Source organism: Taudactylus pleione, unplaced genomic scaffold (genome assembly GCF_031769625.1).
Source record: "Taudactylus pleione unplaced genomic scaffold, aTauple2 ptg000302l, whole genome shotgun sequence".
Taxonomy (NCBI): Eukaryota; Metazoa; Chordata; class Amphibia; order Anura; family Myobatrachidae; genus Taudactylus; species Taudactylus pleione.
In genome coordinates, this window is record NW_028284703.1 from 7,586,557 (window position 1) to 7,600,894 (window position 14,338).

Genomic DNA, 14,338 nt, shown 5'->3' on the forward strand with positions numbered 1-14,338 from the left:
AATATATAAGAATCCAATATTTACAAAAGCAATAAATGTATTTGTACCCCTTGCATTGCAACATGGTTTTCTCCAGGTGCACAGTTACTCCTTTTTTATTGCTTTGCTCCCAAATCTGATTAGCCCCATTATTTTCATTCATTGGCAAAACCTGCTGCACATCTAAAATTATCATACTGTACACCAAACATCTTATTGCTGTTTTGCAATATATAATTGCTGTGCTATGTTTTCCTTTAGCTTTGGAAGATGAGTTTGATTTTGCTTTAGGAAAGCAAACGGCGGCGTTTCTAAAGAAGTGTGTTTGCTATATTCGAAAAATCTCCAACATCGAAAAACATGTGAAAATCCCAGAGATGTCAAAGTACACAGATGTGATTAAAGTGGAAGGCAAGAACGCTCGAGACCATGAAGCTATGGAGAAGTTGATCAAACTCAGGGATGAATTTATTCCAACTATTGTGGCGTCATCCAACCTGCGGGTCTACACCTCGGTGACACATTGTGACATGAAGTTGGGCTACTCTCAAGAAGTGGAAAACCATTACGTAGAAGGACTCGGAAAGCAGTTTTATGAAGATATGATTGATATAATCCAGGCAACAGTGCAGCAGAACTTGGAAACCGAGACCGACTCGCTCTATGATGAAATCTTACAGCACGTGTCTCTATGTAGAACTTATTCAACCTTCTATGAATACAGATGTGAAGCACTGAGCCTAGTTAACAAATACGTCCAGCCTTGTAAATCAGGGCACATTAACCCTCTAATCATATATGGGGGACCCTGCACTGGAAAAACGCTTCTCTTAGCAGAAGTAGCTAAAAAGGTAATTAATCGTCAGTTATTTTACATTGCCCATTTTTTCTTCTGCTTCTGTGGTTTGTTTCTCTAAAGTTACAATAAAAAACCCTCAGGAAAAATCCCCCTTTACCCATTTTCATGCTTCAGTTTGTCTTGGCTGCACCGTCTTTGTTTTGCAGGTTTTATTGAGAGGTCTTGAGATATAGGACCTGATTCAGACCTGCTCGTTAGATGCGTATGCTCGCACCCAGCGTATGCAAAGCCGGCCAACACACAGCAAGGCAGGCGATCGAACGGCAAGGCATTAGTACGCCCACTATGTCTTGGCGTGCGATCGCTTTGTGTATGCAGACGCAAATCAGCCTGTCTAAAGACGCCCACTTGCGCACGTCCTCTCCAGGAAGTGTATGCAACCATCGGTACATCGAGGACCATCGGAAGCGAACGCAGCGCTTGTGGTTGACTATACCCTACCGCAAGCACTGCGATCACTTCAGAGTGAAATACAACCAGGTGACGTGTACTATGACGCTGCCTGTTAATTATGCACGCCTCTGAAATGGCATTAAGACGCTCAGGCATTCTGGTGTTCACACCTTCACTCCCCCGTTGTTAACGGCCAGCCCCTGCCACCACCCGCAAAACGGCTTCTCCTGTCACTCACTCTGCTGGGCTGTCTATGCGCAGTGAGCGAACACTTCCCAATCTCTCGCACTGGTTCGCACACGCGCACTGCGATGCGTACGCAGGCGCAGAATGCAAAAAATCAACCAGCTACGAGCGATCGCATTCTAGCGAGCGGGTCTGAATCAGGTCCACAGATTGATCTGTCATTTTTAGTAAATGTAACAAAGATTCCCCATGGCAACATTCAGCACGATTGTCTCAACTATACTAAAGAAGACTCCTCAATCTGTAGATCAAAGACTAGTCGGGCCGCTGAATAAAGATTTTATGAATCACAGCTAATCACTGTCCCTGATGTATCTCTACAGACATCTCACAGACAGTCATCACTGCAGCACCTGCCAAATCACACTTAAGAATGAGGAATCTAATTCTTCTTTTTGAAGAGTTCCCATATACACCAACATAGTCCACGCAAGCACTGCAGATGAATATTTAGTCATCACTTTGCCCACCAATATCTCCAAAAAGTAAATACATATCAGATCGGTCATTCTCATTATGCCTTAAAATGTAAATATAAGCCAATCGATTAACATATATGTAAAAGCAACAATGAGCTGTACCGCATACATTATAAAATGTTATTTTCAGCACACATACCGAATAAACATGATCTTGGTGTATTAGATATGCAAAATAAAAAGAAACAAACTTGCAAAGGAGGTCACACAAACTACAATTCATGGTATGAAATTACAAAAATATGTATACAAATATTTTATACAATACAGGCAAGCATTAGCACAAGACAACAGGGAAAACTGATTACTATGACCTATTTTTAAAAGCCTCCCTAATGCAAATAGAAAGTACATTGTATTTACCTTTATTTCATTAGGGATTACATCGATCATCTTCCAATCTCAGCGACTCACACACATAAAGATCTATGAATTGTATTGAACTACACGCTAAACAGGAGAGAAAAATTCAATTATTTCTGATTGCAGCTATGGGCAATCTGATCTTATATATACAGTGAACTTGGAGATTTCTGTACAGTGAAATAAAAATCCAGCAAACAGTCTGATTGGATTTTAAAGTGTGTTACTTCTAAACTCTGTGTATATAGAGCTCAGCCTGCAAGGAGCTCAGGAAGAGCAGAAAAAGATACTGTAAGTTGAATTTATAATTTTGGTTTAATAAAAATGCGCTTTGTAAACAAGCTACAGATGTGTCCTGGCTTGTCTAGTGTCCATATGACATTTAGTGTGACTAGCTAGTTGCATCTCATACACATGCATCAAGGCACATTGGGGCTGATTCAGCAGTGCACTGCTGAATGCAGATTCACGATTATCGGAATCTGCGCGTGCGCAGGACCCATTTTGCATGTGTGCAGAACGGGTCCTGCTAAGATGCATGCAAGCCCTTATTTGCCTATGCATGATTGACAGACAAAGGCTTTTAAGGCGCCGTTCGGGGGCGGGGGTAGCCAGCCTTCCCGGAAATGGGGCGTGTCCACCCCATTTTCTGGAAGTGGCCAGCCTAGGGACTGCGTGGATGTACTCAGTCTGCTGGGCTTGCAGGCCAGCCAGCCAGGGTAAACTGAGGCTTACTCAGCTGGCCAGCCACCCGACGCTGTCCAACATCGCGACCCTCGACCACCTTTTACCCTGCGTAAAAGCCGCAAGATAGAAAGAGAAAATGTTGCACCCACAGACTTAATAAAATGAGATGTTCTCATGATGAGACTTATACACTAGTTCGAAGCTGTCATATCATGTACAGTACCTTTTTGCTTGCAATAATGTTGCAGACAGCAGTCTTATTCAAAGCATGAACTTCTCACACTGCACTAGCCCCTATGCAATCACAGTGAGATTAATCAGGGCCATTAGAAAGAGATGCGAGCAGCATCTGAATACTGTGGTTGGCTTCTGTGGCAAACTTGTATGTTGATTGCTTAGCCTAGCCTTATCCTAAGGTTCCATTCCTGTTGAGGACAGGGCTATTAAACATTAATTTTTTATTTGATTTTGTTATCAATATTATATTACTGTATATACAGTCTGCAGTATTTTTAAAATGTTAATTTTAGATTGCTCTGCAAGTGACATTTATTTTATTATTTATTATTATTTATTTATTGACATTCAATAAAAAATGAATACAAAGTATCTGCAAAATAAATATTACAGTAAGTACAGTAAATGAGTATAGAACATGGCTGGAGTTACTTAAAAAAAACACCAGTATGCAAATTTCCCAGCCACATACAAGTGCTTGAGATGGCAACGGTCGTATACTATATCACAGTATAGTTTCACTGAGTTGACTGCTAATATGTAACAAAGACAGTAAGCAAGAATAATTATGGCCATCAGGTGTTAAATGTTTTTTCAAAAACCCTATCCCTAGTTCTGAACCCTAAACCTAACCCCTAACCCTAAAAGCATAACCAGACCTGGACCTCTGAGCCCAGTCTGGTAGAGAAAAATCGAGGGAAAAACCAACATTGGGTTCCCCTATTTTCCTTTAACCAGCACTGGGCTTAACCAGCCAGTGGGGACTTACACTATAGCAGGGAGACACACAGTGTAGGGTCCCCCTGCCCTAATATAAGCCAACCCCAAACTGGTCAGCCCAGGGCTGGCAATCCTCACAAAAAGTGGGGACCCCTCAAAAATGGTGTCCCCTCCCGAATATTAATCAGGGCTCTTCCCTGCATCGCTGGTGGCGGTGGCTGCAGGGGTAATGGTTTAAATAAATGGTTAATATTGTTTTTCAAAGTTGGACTACAGGCACCAGCATGCCTGGCCTGCAGCACTTGTAGAACTACAAGTGCTAGCAGGCTGCTTGCACCGGTACACTCACTGTGGAAAAAATATAATAAAATGACAAGATATGAACACCGTATGTTTTATTATTCTATTACACATTCACTCACTAGCTTCACTCACACTCACCCCCACTTACACTACTTACCTACTCCCTGGTGCAGGTGGGTCCTCACAACAGTGTATCACAAGTGCATTATTATTTACAGCCAAGCATAACACTTGTTAAAGAATGCAAAGCCCTGGCATAAAGGTGCATACTGATAATCAGTAGCAGCACATATTTTTACTAGTTAAAAAAAAAAATTCATAAAACAAAATGGTTATTTACCCCTCTAAAAGTAGACAGTAGCAGCAGTGCCATATCTTTGGCAATTACTGCTAAAACACTTGGGGTAATCCTTGCATTCTTCTACTGTGGGTAGCAGGTTAATTGTTTAAATACAGAAAATCTTTAAGAGGCTGACAGAGAGTTTAAATTTCGCCTGTTGGCGGAGCGAGTACATCTGGGCGAGGGAGCTATTCCAATGGATTGCCATACCTCAAGCAAACCTTTCTAGGCAAGCATGAGAGCAAATGACAAAAGTGGAGGAGAGGTGTTGGCCAGGTTTGGGTACAGGTTCCCGGTGGTCAGAATCCTGGCAGTCACAATGCCTGCTCGGGAATCCTGATGGTCAAAATCCAGATGTATGTTAGAGAGTATTCTAAACCTTACCCTAACCTACCCCTCCTGCAGCCTAACCGTAACATCCTCTTTGGCTGCCTAACCCTAACCTTCCCCTCCCACAGCCTAGCCTTAACCCTCCAGCAGCCTATCCCTAACCCTCCCCCTAGTGCCTAACCCTTAACCTAACCCCAACCCTAATACTCACCATTGGGATTGTGACTGTCGGGATTCTGGACCTGGTATTCTGATGACCATCGGGATTCCGTAGCCAGTATTCTGACCCTGACAACGTCCCATTGGCCACAGGATGAGCAGAGAGGGTGGGAGGGGGTGAGGAGAGAGATGAGGTTTAAGGTTTTGTAAGATAGAGCCGTATTCAATTAGAGCGGATCCGCAATACTTTTTAGCCTCCCAGACTTTTCGCCTACATCGCGTATTTTGTAAGCAGAAAAGTATCGCCGCCGTCCCCGCTTTACCCCGTATTCAATATGGAAGTATGCGGAAACGGGACCCTGGCGAAACTTGAACAGACGGAAAGTACTGTCAGATTTGGGGAAATCAGCCTGACACCCCCCAAAAGACGCTCTGACATGGGGGTTTACTATGGTACCCCCTCCCCCACCCCGATTTGGCTTGCTGAAGGTATTTGGTGTTTTTAAACGGGCTCAATAGCTGCTAAATAGCGTTTTTCTATATGTGGTGAAGAATAGTATTTTTTCCAGAAAATAAGTCATCCCAGCACATTTTGGGTACTTGAAAATGGGGGCCAGCATATTTAAAAGTTGCTAAAGTTAAGTTGAAAAAATCTTAAAAAATCCACCTGTCGCAAGCACCTGCAATCAAAAAAGCACTTGGGGCATCCTTGGGGACCCCCCCCAGAGTCAAGTTCACTAGTTTTTAACTTTGTCCCCCAACATTTTTTTTTTCACCCTCAAATTCAAAGTCATTTTTTGGGGTATCCTTAAGTGTTTTTTTTAAAAAAATTGACACAGTTTACCTTTGGGGGACTGTCTGAAGGCTGCACGGGGGTTCCCGCAATGTTGCACCCCAAAACCCCAATTCTGCACTTTTTCCGCCTGCTATTCATAGGCAAAACTTTTTCGCCTATTGCATTGCATTGACTTTCCGCCTAGGCGAAAAGTCTCCAAATTTGAATTCAGAGTAAAACCCAAACAGGCGAAAATGACGTCATTGGCGAAAAGTTTTCGCCAAAAACACGCGAAAACAGCTTTTTGCTTCAAATTGAATACGGCCCTAAGGTTGAGGAGTTTGAACTGGATTTTGAGTAGGATAGGGAGATAGTGAAGCAGGGAGCAGAGGGGGGAAGCATATACTGTATGTTGGAGAGAAAAATTAAATGAGCAGCAACATTAAGAATGGATTGAAGTGGGGAGACCAGAAAGGAGGAGTTTTCAGTAGTCTAATCAGGAATGATGAGAATGTGAATGAGAGTTTTTGTTTCATTGGGGGTAAGCAAGGGCTATATTCTGGCAATGTTCATGAACTGGAATAGGCAAGATTGAGAGATGACCTGAATGTGGAGAGTGAAGGAGAGATTAGAGTCCAGGATGATACTGAGGCAGCAGACTTGGGGATAGAAGAAAGTGTAAGGTCTTCAACATGGAGAAAGATGGGGGGGGCTCTGGAAGGCAGAGCAATAATAAGTTTGGTCTTGGCCATGTTAAGCTTCAGGAAGTGCAAAGACATCCGGCTGGAGATGGCAGACAGGCAGTTGGAGAGGATAAAGAGAGAGAGGTCCAGGTCAGAGAGTGTCATCACTTTAAAAAATGTTATTGACGGCTGAAGGACCTAATGAGGGAAGAGGTATAGAGGGAGAAGAGAAGCAGCCAGGTACAAATTCTTGGGGTATGTGTACAGGTAGAAGAAGTGAGGGGGAGATGGAGACAGCAGTAGAGACAGCAAAGGAATGGTTGGTGAGGTAGGAATAGAGAGTGTAGAGTGTGGAGGAGAGGCTGGTCAATATTGTTGAAGGTGGTAAACAGATTGAGGAGGATGAGGAGAGTGAAGTGACCCTTGGATTTGGCCATGAGAAGGTCATTGGTGACCTTGATGAGGGCAGTTTTTAATTGAGTGGAGGGGATGGAAGCCAGATTGATTTAGGTTTAAAGTGAGTGGTGGAAAGGAAAAAAGTGAGGTGAAAATAGACAATCCCCTCAAGGAATTTTGAGGCATAGGAGAGGAGAGAGATAGAGCGGTAGTTAGAGAGAAAGTCTGGGTCAAGTGAAAACATCTTATGAATGTCTGAGACTAGGGCATGTATTAAGGTAGAGGGTACATAACAGAAATAGAGGGACAGGTTAAAGAATTGGATGATTTAGGAGCAGACATCAGGAGAGATAGAGAGAGAGAAACAGGTATGAGGGTAAAGGGTAAAGGGTGCAAGTGGAGGAGGAAATGAGAGGAGGATGCAGCCTTCATCCACAGTGGTGGAGGAGAAAGGGTATGAAGGCAAGTGGGGGAGAGTAGCAGTGGGCTGGGGATGCTGGTGAGAGGATATAGCACTGTGGATACTTTTGTAGTAAGTGGGTGGTGAACTCAAAGGCAGAGAGACAGGAGGAAAATTGAAGAGTGGGGAGTCAGAGGAGTGCGTTTAATATAGTAAAGAGGAGGCATGGGTTGGAGGATTGGGCATTAATAAGATATTTGAATTAAGATTGCCTAGTGTGTGACAGAGCGGATCTGTAGGAAGCGAGAATGAATTTGAAATGGAGGTAGTCAGCGTGAATACATGATTTCCTCAAATACCTTTCAGCATAGCTGGAGTCAAGAGCAGAGATGTGGGTAGAGTTGTAAAGTGATAATGCTTGATCAGGGCAGGAGAGCGTACAGATGGGAGAGAGGAGGCTGTCTAGAGAGGAAGAAAAGAGGAGTTAAGAGCAGCAAGGTTGTGCTGGTAACTTTCAGAGATCATTATTCTAACCCAAGATATGTAAATATATAAAACTAAATTAAACTGTACTTCAATTTATTTTTCTGCAGGCCTGTTCGTGGCTTCAGGAAGAAATGGGACCAGATTCTGACCCTGTAGTCATTGTAAGATTTCTAGGATCCACTGAAATGAGCTCTGACCTAAACAGCCTTCTGCAAAGTCTATGTGAGCAACTGGCAGTGAATTACAAATGTTTACTACAGAGTATACCTAAGAAAATCCTGGACCTGCGGGAACTGTTTTTAAACTTGCTGAATGAGTCTTCTTTTCATAAACCCCTAGTCCTTGTATTAGACAGCCTTGAGCAATTGTCAGATAACGATGATGCTAGAAAACTATGGTGGCTGCCTATTCATCTTCCACGCACAGTTCGTATTATTCTTTCAACACTGCCAAACAAGCATGGAATCCTCCAAAAATTAAGGTGCCTTATACACAATGAGGATAACTATATAGAACTTATTCCACGGGACAGAAAAATGTGCAGCCAAATACTAAAACATCAGCTATTGAGAGTTAAAAGGAAAATAACATCAGGTCAACAAATTTATGTGAATGAAGCATTTTCCAGGTGTACTTTGCCAATGTTTGTGAACCTAACATTTAGAGAGGTCAGAAACTGGAGATCTCATAAAGATGTTGATGAATCAACTCTTTCCATGACTGTCCACGAGAACATAGAGCAATTGTTCTGCTCTTTGGAAAACAAGTGTGGGCTAAGGTTGGTATCAAGAGCACTTGGTTACATTACAATGGCCAAAACAGGACTTAGCGAGGTGGAACTAGAAGACATCCTAGCTCTTGATAATTGTGCCATGAATGAGTTATTAGCCAATGGAAAACCACTGAATCCATTAAGGATACCATATACGATCATTGCACAAATTAAAGAGGATCTTGCTGGATATTTAGTAGAAAGGCATGTAAGGAATGTTACCCTTATGGTTTGGGCTAACAGACATCTTCAACTCATTGCGCAGAAGTTGTATCTCAACAACAATGATGACATACAAGAAATGCATGTCAACATGGCAGAGTACTTCTTGGGAGTGTGGTCAGGAGGAAGGAAAAAACCCTTTTACAGTGAGCATCAGTATTTTGAAAACTGCATCCAGAATGAACACAGAAGCATCAGTGAAGTGGAAAAATATTATAACGATGAAACAGAATTTGACAGGCAGGCTCCCGAGCAACCATGGGCATTTCAATGCAATCCTCTGCAACCTGATATATTTTTTGTTAATCACAGGAAAATGACAGAATTGTTGCACCATTTGACAAGATGTGGAATGACAGATGAAACGATGTCTGGGATTACAATGAACTTTAGTTGGCTCTACACTATGATTAAAATTGGACAGTTTGATAGGGCACTAGGTGACATTGAAGTAGCATATAATTATTCTCAAGAAAAAGAACTTAAGTTTCTGGCAAGTACCCTTCAAAGCATAAAAAACAAAGTTCTGAAAAATCCAGGGTCACTTTCTGCTGAGCTACAGCAAATACTTCTTCCAGTTGTGAGTTCTTTGCCTAAATTCCGAAACCTCCTTTTAGAATGTGACAAAGATGGTCCTAAATACTGTTCTATTGTCCCACTGCATTCTTCCATGGATGTGACTTACACACCTGAAAGGCTTTCTCTATCATCTAGCTCATTACATGTTACAGATGTCCTTCCTACATACAGCCCAAATATGATAATTGCTGCACTTGAGGATGGCACCATCAGTACATGGGATGTTGAGTCAAGACAACTTCTAAGACAGATCACAACTACAGAGTTTGTAATAATGGGGATGAAGCTTACAGCAGATGAAAAATATCTTGTTGTGTCCACAGCCAAGAATACCCTATTAATTTATGACAACCTTAACTCTTGCCTTTTATCAGAAGTTGAAGTTAAAGGCTCCAAAGGTGTTGGAGGTGGGCCTAATCTCATTAATGGTTTTACATTGTCGCATACACATGCACTGGCATGGTTGGAAGCAAGCAAAAATGTTAATGTTATCGATTTACTTTATGGGTGGCCACTATATAATTTCAATTGTTGGTATGAAGTAACATGCATCCAATGTTCTTCAGATGGGCTATATGCATTTTGTGGACAATACCTCAATACCACCACTATATTTCACCTAGGCACTGGTGAGAAGTTATCAACTGTAACGTCTGAATTTTCTGGGGGTTTTGTGAAATATATTCTTGCTCTTGATACAAGTCAAGAAGTGGTCATGCTTGACAATGAAGGGAGCCTCTCTGTTTGGAACATAGAGGAAATAACCAATCCCCAGCTGACCGAAGAGTTTGATTGTACCAAAGGTGACAGTGAAGTCATCAGCACTGAGCTGTCTGAAGACCAAAGTGCAATTCTCATCTGTAAAGCATTGAGCATTGAACTTCTTGATACACGCATGTGGAAGGTTTCCGAAAAGTTTAGGGCGAAACGTAACGAACGATTTATATCAGCTGTTCTTTCCAGGAATTGTGACTGTATAATTGCTTCCATGGAAAATACCTCATCTATTTTTGTTTGGAGAAGAGATACCGGTCAGTGCATGGCAAGTTTACAAGAAATCTCAGGGAACATAGTGAAATTAGTCAAGTCCAGCCACCATAACTTACTCCTGTCGCTATCCATCAGTGGTGTGCTTTCTATTTGGGACATTGATATCTTAACAGCAATGTCCAATATTGACAAGACTGGAAGAGCTGTCCAAACGGTATTGCTGTCAGGGAGAGGTGATTACCTTTACTCACTTGATGGATCTGAATATGTTCATAAGTGGAACTTCAACACAGGTTTCATTGAATCTGCCTTTAAGCATGAAGGTATCGTAGAAAATAGTGTACTCACGACCACTGGAGAACTGATGGTCACCTCCGATGACAAATGTAACCAGTATGTTTGGCATACTGTCACGGGTGAAAATCTCCTTCGGATTAGTGGTCAAAAGATATCTCAGCTGTTGATTACACATAATGATCAATTTATAGTGTCTTTGTGTGAGCAAAATGCATCCAGAGTATGGAGGCTCGCAACAGGCCATAAAGTATGTAACATCCTAGCTGCCTTAAAGAATGCACTTATAACCACTGCAAATACTTTCGTGATCGGCATGACCAAGAACAAACTTTTAGCTGTAAGTCTATGGACAGGAAGCATAACAAAAAAATTCTGTTGCGAAGATGGTTCAACAATTGTCAACTTTAGACTGATTCCAGACTGTCCAGAGTTTGTTGTTTTCATGACATCCACTGAAACCGTGAGTATTTGGAGCCTTGCCGAGGAAGCCATTTGTAGGCGGGTTCAGCTACCATGTAACTTTTTAAAAAACCTTAATGATTTTGAAATCTCTCCCAATGGCAAGCTTGGGATCATAACTCATGGAGATGAAAAGTTCAATGTTCTAGATCTGCACAGCGGAAAACTTCGAGTGGTACATGCCGCAGGCATTATATGGAAGCAAAACTTGTCTTGTGATGGACGTTATCTGGTCTACATCTGTTCCCGCAATGGAGAAGATGATGAAGACAACTCTGTCTCAAGTTTAATTGTGATGAGACTTGCAGACGGGAAAAGTATTGGTGCTTGTTCGTTATATAAGACTCCCAGTTTTCTTGCACTCTCACAAAGGCACCTCAATATTGTAGTAGGATTTGATGATGGGAGCATCGGCACTTACACCGTAGTGGACCGAGTTGATGCCACACTGAAAATAAAAATTGCCACTTCCAACAGCCGCCATATTTTCAATAACAAGACGCACATTTTCAGGCCCAAGTGCAATAATTACATTTATAAATTGGCCCCTGACTGTTTGTGGAGGGAATCCACTGAAGTGTTTGCTAGAGATAGTCCCATCACGGTTTCAGATTCTGGTGAGGGAACAGAGACAACACCAACCAAAAAGCAAAACTTTTGTTACGAGAAAATGTGTTCTGCCATTGACTGCAGGGGGCAGAGCTTTTCTGCCAACAACTGAGAACCCTCCAAAGAAAAGCTAGTTTAAAAAAAATGTTTACACATCTTTGTTATCTTAAAACAGTGTTATTTGGTGGATAAAACAATCTTTTACTGTTCCATGTTATTGCAAGTATCAGCAAAACTGTTCAAAACATTCTGCAAATATATAGAAAAGCTCTGTTATCTAGTACATGCTGTATAAAGCTAAGGTCAAAATATTCATCGGCATGTATCTTGTAAAGTCTGAGACATAAAGGGATGGAAAATACACATATATCAACAATGTTTTCGATTGCTCATGTATAGTTGAAGCTGCCATGAGAAAATACATGAAAGTAAATCTGCATTTTGAGAGCAAAACCATTCTGGTTAGGCATGCATTCATTTAACATCTGTAAAATAAGGATATTTGTATATTTATAGTTCACCCTTGTCAGCTGTACTATGTATTGTGATGCCATAGTATTGAAATTGACTCCAAACTGTAATAGTATGAACAGAGGTACCCAGTAACAAGCTATCAGTACTGTATAGAGTACAGTAAAGTTTTCTAGCAAAGTACAGTACATACAACGTTTGTGTAATAAAATGCTATAATGCTGGAAAACAGAGCTTTTACTTTATATATATTTGTTATACCCTATGAGTTACATGGAGGGCTATGTTTTAACCTGATTAGCAATATTTTAGTAGATACCATTTTAAATGTTTTCAGTGACCTTTGGTGTTAGCTTAACATTCTATGGTAAGCTAACCCGCTCTGTGTGGTTCAGACAGTATCAAAAATGGCAATTCTGAGGTACTACAAATAGATGTAGATATTACCACTAGAAAAAGGCAATATCATACATCCCTAAATTCCTACATTTAAATTTGGGACTGCATGAGGATGCCTATGCTCAAGCAATATTGTGTATGTGCCCAAAAAGGGGCATGATCTCACCCCCCTCAGGCCACAACCCTGGGGGGGCGTGACTGCATGTCACACCCCCATTTCATGTCCAGCCCAGCACTCCGGCATCCATTCACCTTTACCGGCATTGCTGCGACTGCCCTCTGGACACTGCGGCCTACGGGTGGGACAGTGCCCGAAAATTGGGATTGTCCTGCTGAAATCGGGAGGGTTGGGAGGTACAGTATGCAATATATGTGTAATGTTATCCTTAAAGCCAAACTGTTATCAAACTGTCTTGTTCTAATACAGCAAAGGAGAAACAAGTAGATAAATGTAAACTCAAATGTCAACATACCTAATTCATACTACACAGTAATAAATGTTTACAAGTAAGGAGTATAAAGTAATAATATTAGCTGCTTCTCTAGGAGAAAACATTTTGGCGCACGCATTCAGTATACCATGTGACCGTGTTGCATGATAGCTTCCATGACTTGACTGAGCCGACTATGTTTAAATGTCAACTATTTTTGTAAATAACTTATTTTTCATTTTCAAAACGCTTTCCTAATAACATGCAAGGACGAGGTGTGCAAATAAAAACTGACCACACAGCAGAGTTTTTCAGCCAGTGTTACATGTAGTCCTTTGGGTACATTGTGCAGATTCAGCTGTAAAATGTTACTCAAGAAAAGAAGTTATTGTATTAGTAAACCATAGAAACTATACAAAGAAAATACAGTAGGAGAGGATACAAATGTTTAAAGAAGGAGTACTTGGTGAAAGTGCACAGACTTGACTAGGTACTTTGTAAATAGTTATCAAACTAATGGGCTGCCATGTAAATATTTAAAAATACAAGTACCGGCTTAAACGATTGTCCTCACGCTCTCTTTACAATTCATAGCAAAAGATTGTATGCCTGTATTTTGCCATCTCTCCTTCCCCTAACTGACAATGGGGTCTAAGTACTAAGGGCCTGATTCAGAGCCGGTCGCTATTTGTGCTCGCTCGTCCAGAAAATAGGGGTGGCTATTCAAATGAACCGTTCGCTGTTTTCGGTCTGTTCACGCCTCTAGGTCTGAACGAGCGAACAAAACTTGCAGTCGTTTTTTGGGAAACTACGCCCCCTGTCCGCTCGCATCCTACGTCATGTCCGCTATTTATTAGATTAATCGAGTACATCGAACAGGGTATGAGCTGCTCTCTATTCTTGTGGTTGGTTTTTGCTACCACAATCTTGCGAGCAGTTCTGAGTTTAAAAAAACCAAGTGACGTGGTCAATGACGCTGCTGTATTAATTATGCACACCCATAAAACGCCCGTTTTGACCTTTAAGCACGCCTGCGATCGGATCTCCACTCCCCGTTTTCAAGCACCTTCCCCTGATACCACCCACATACGCCTCATTCTGTCACTCAAATTAGCAGGCATTCACTATTTTGCGAGCACATGAATTTCGGCCGCACTGACTGGTTCGCGCATGCGTATAACGATCCGTACGCATGCGCAGTTGGGCAAACATCGCTCGGAGCGAACGAGCTGCCACTTACGAGTGGCTCTGAATCAGGCCCTAAGTCTTTGAGA

At 41.7% G+C, this 14,338-nt stretch overlaps 1 protein-coding gene across 1 annotated transcript in view; it reads left to right on the forward strand.

The window, feature by feature from the left end:
• NWD2 (NACHT and WD repeat domain containing 2) overlaps window positions 1–11,910 on the forward strand; it is a 219,391-nt gene extending 207,481 nt beyond the window's left edge. The window contains exons 7-8 of the mRNA XM_088442013.1: window positions 241–830; window positions 7,943–11,910. Of these exons, the coding sequence (XP_088298139.1) occupies window positions 241–830; window positions 7,943–11,875 (4,523 nt within the window). The 3' untranslated portion in view covers window positions 11,876–11,910. The remainder of the gene's footprint in view (window positions 1–240; window positions 831–7,942) is intronic.
• The last annotated feature ends 2,428 nt before the right edge of the window (window positions 11,911–14,338 follow it).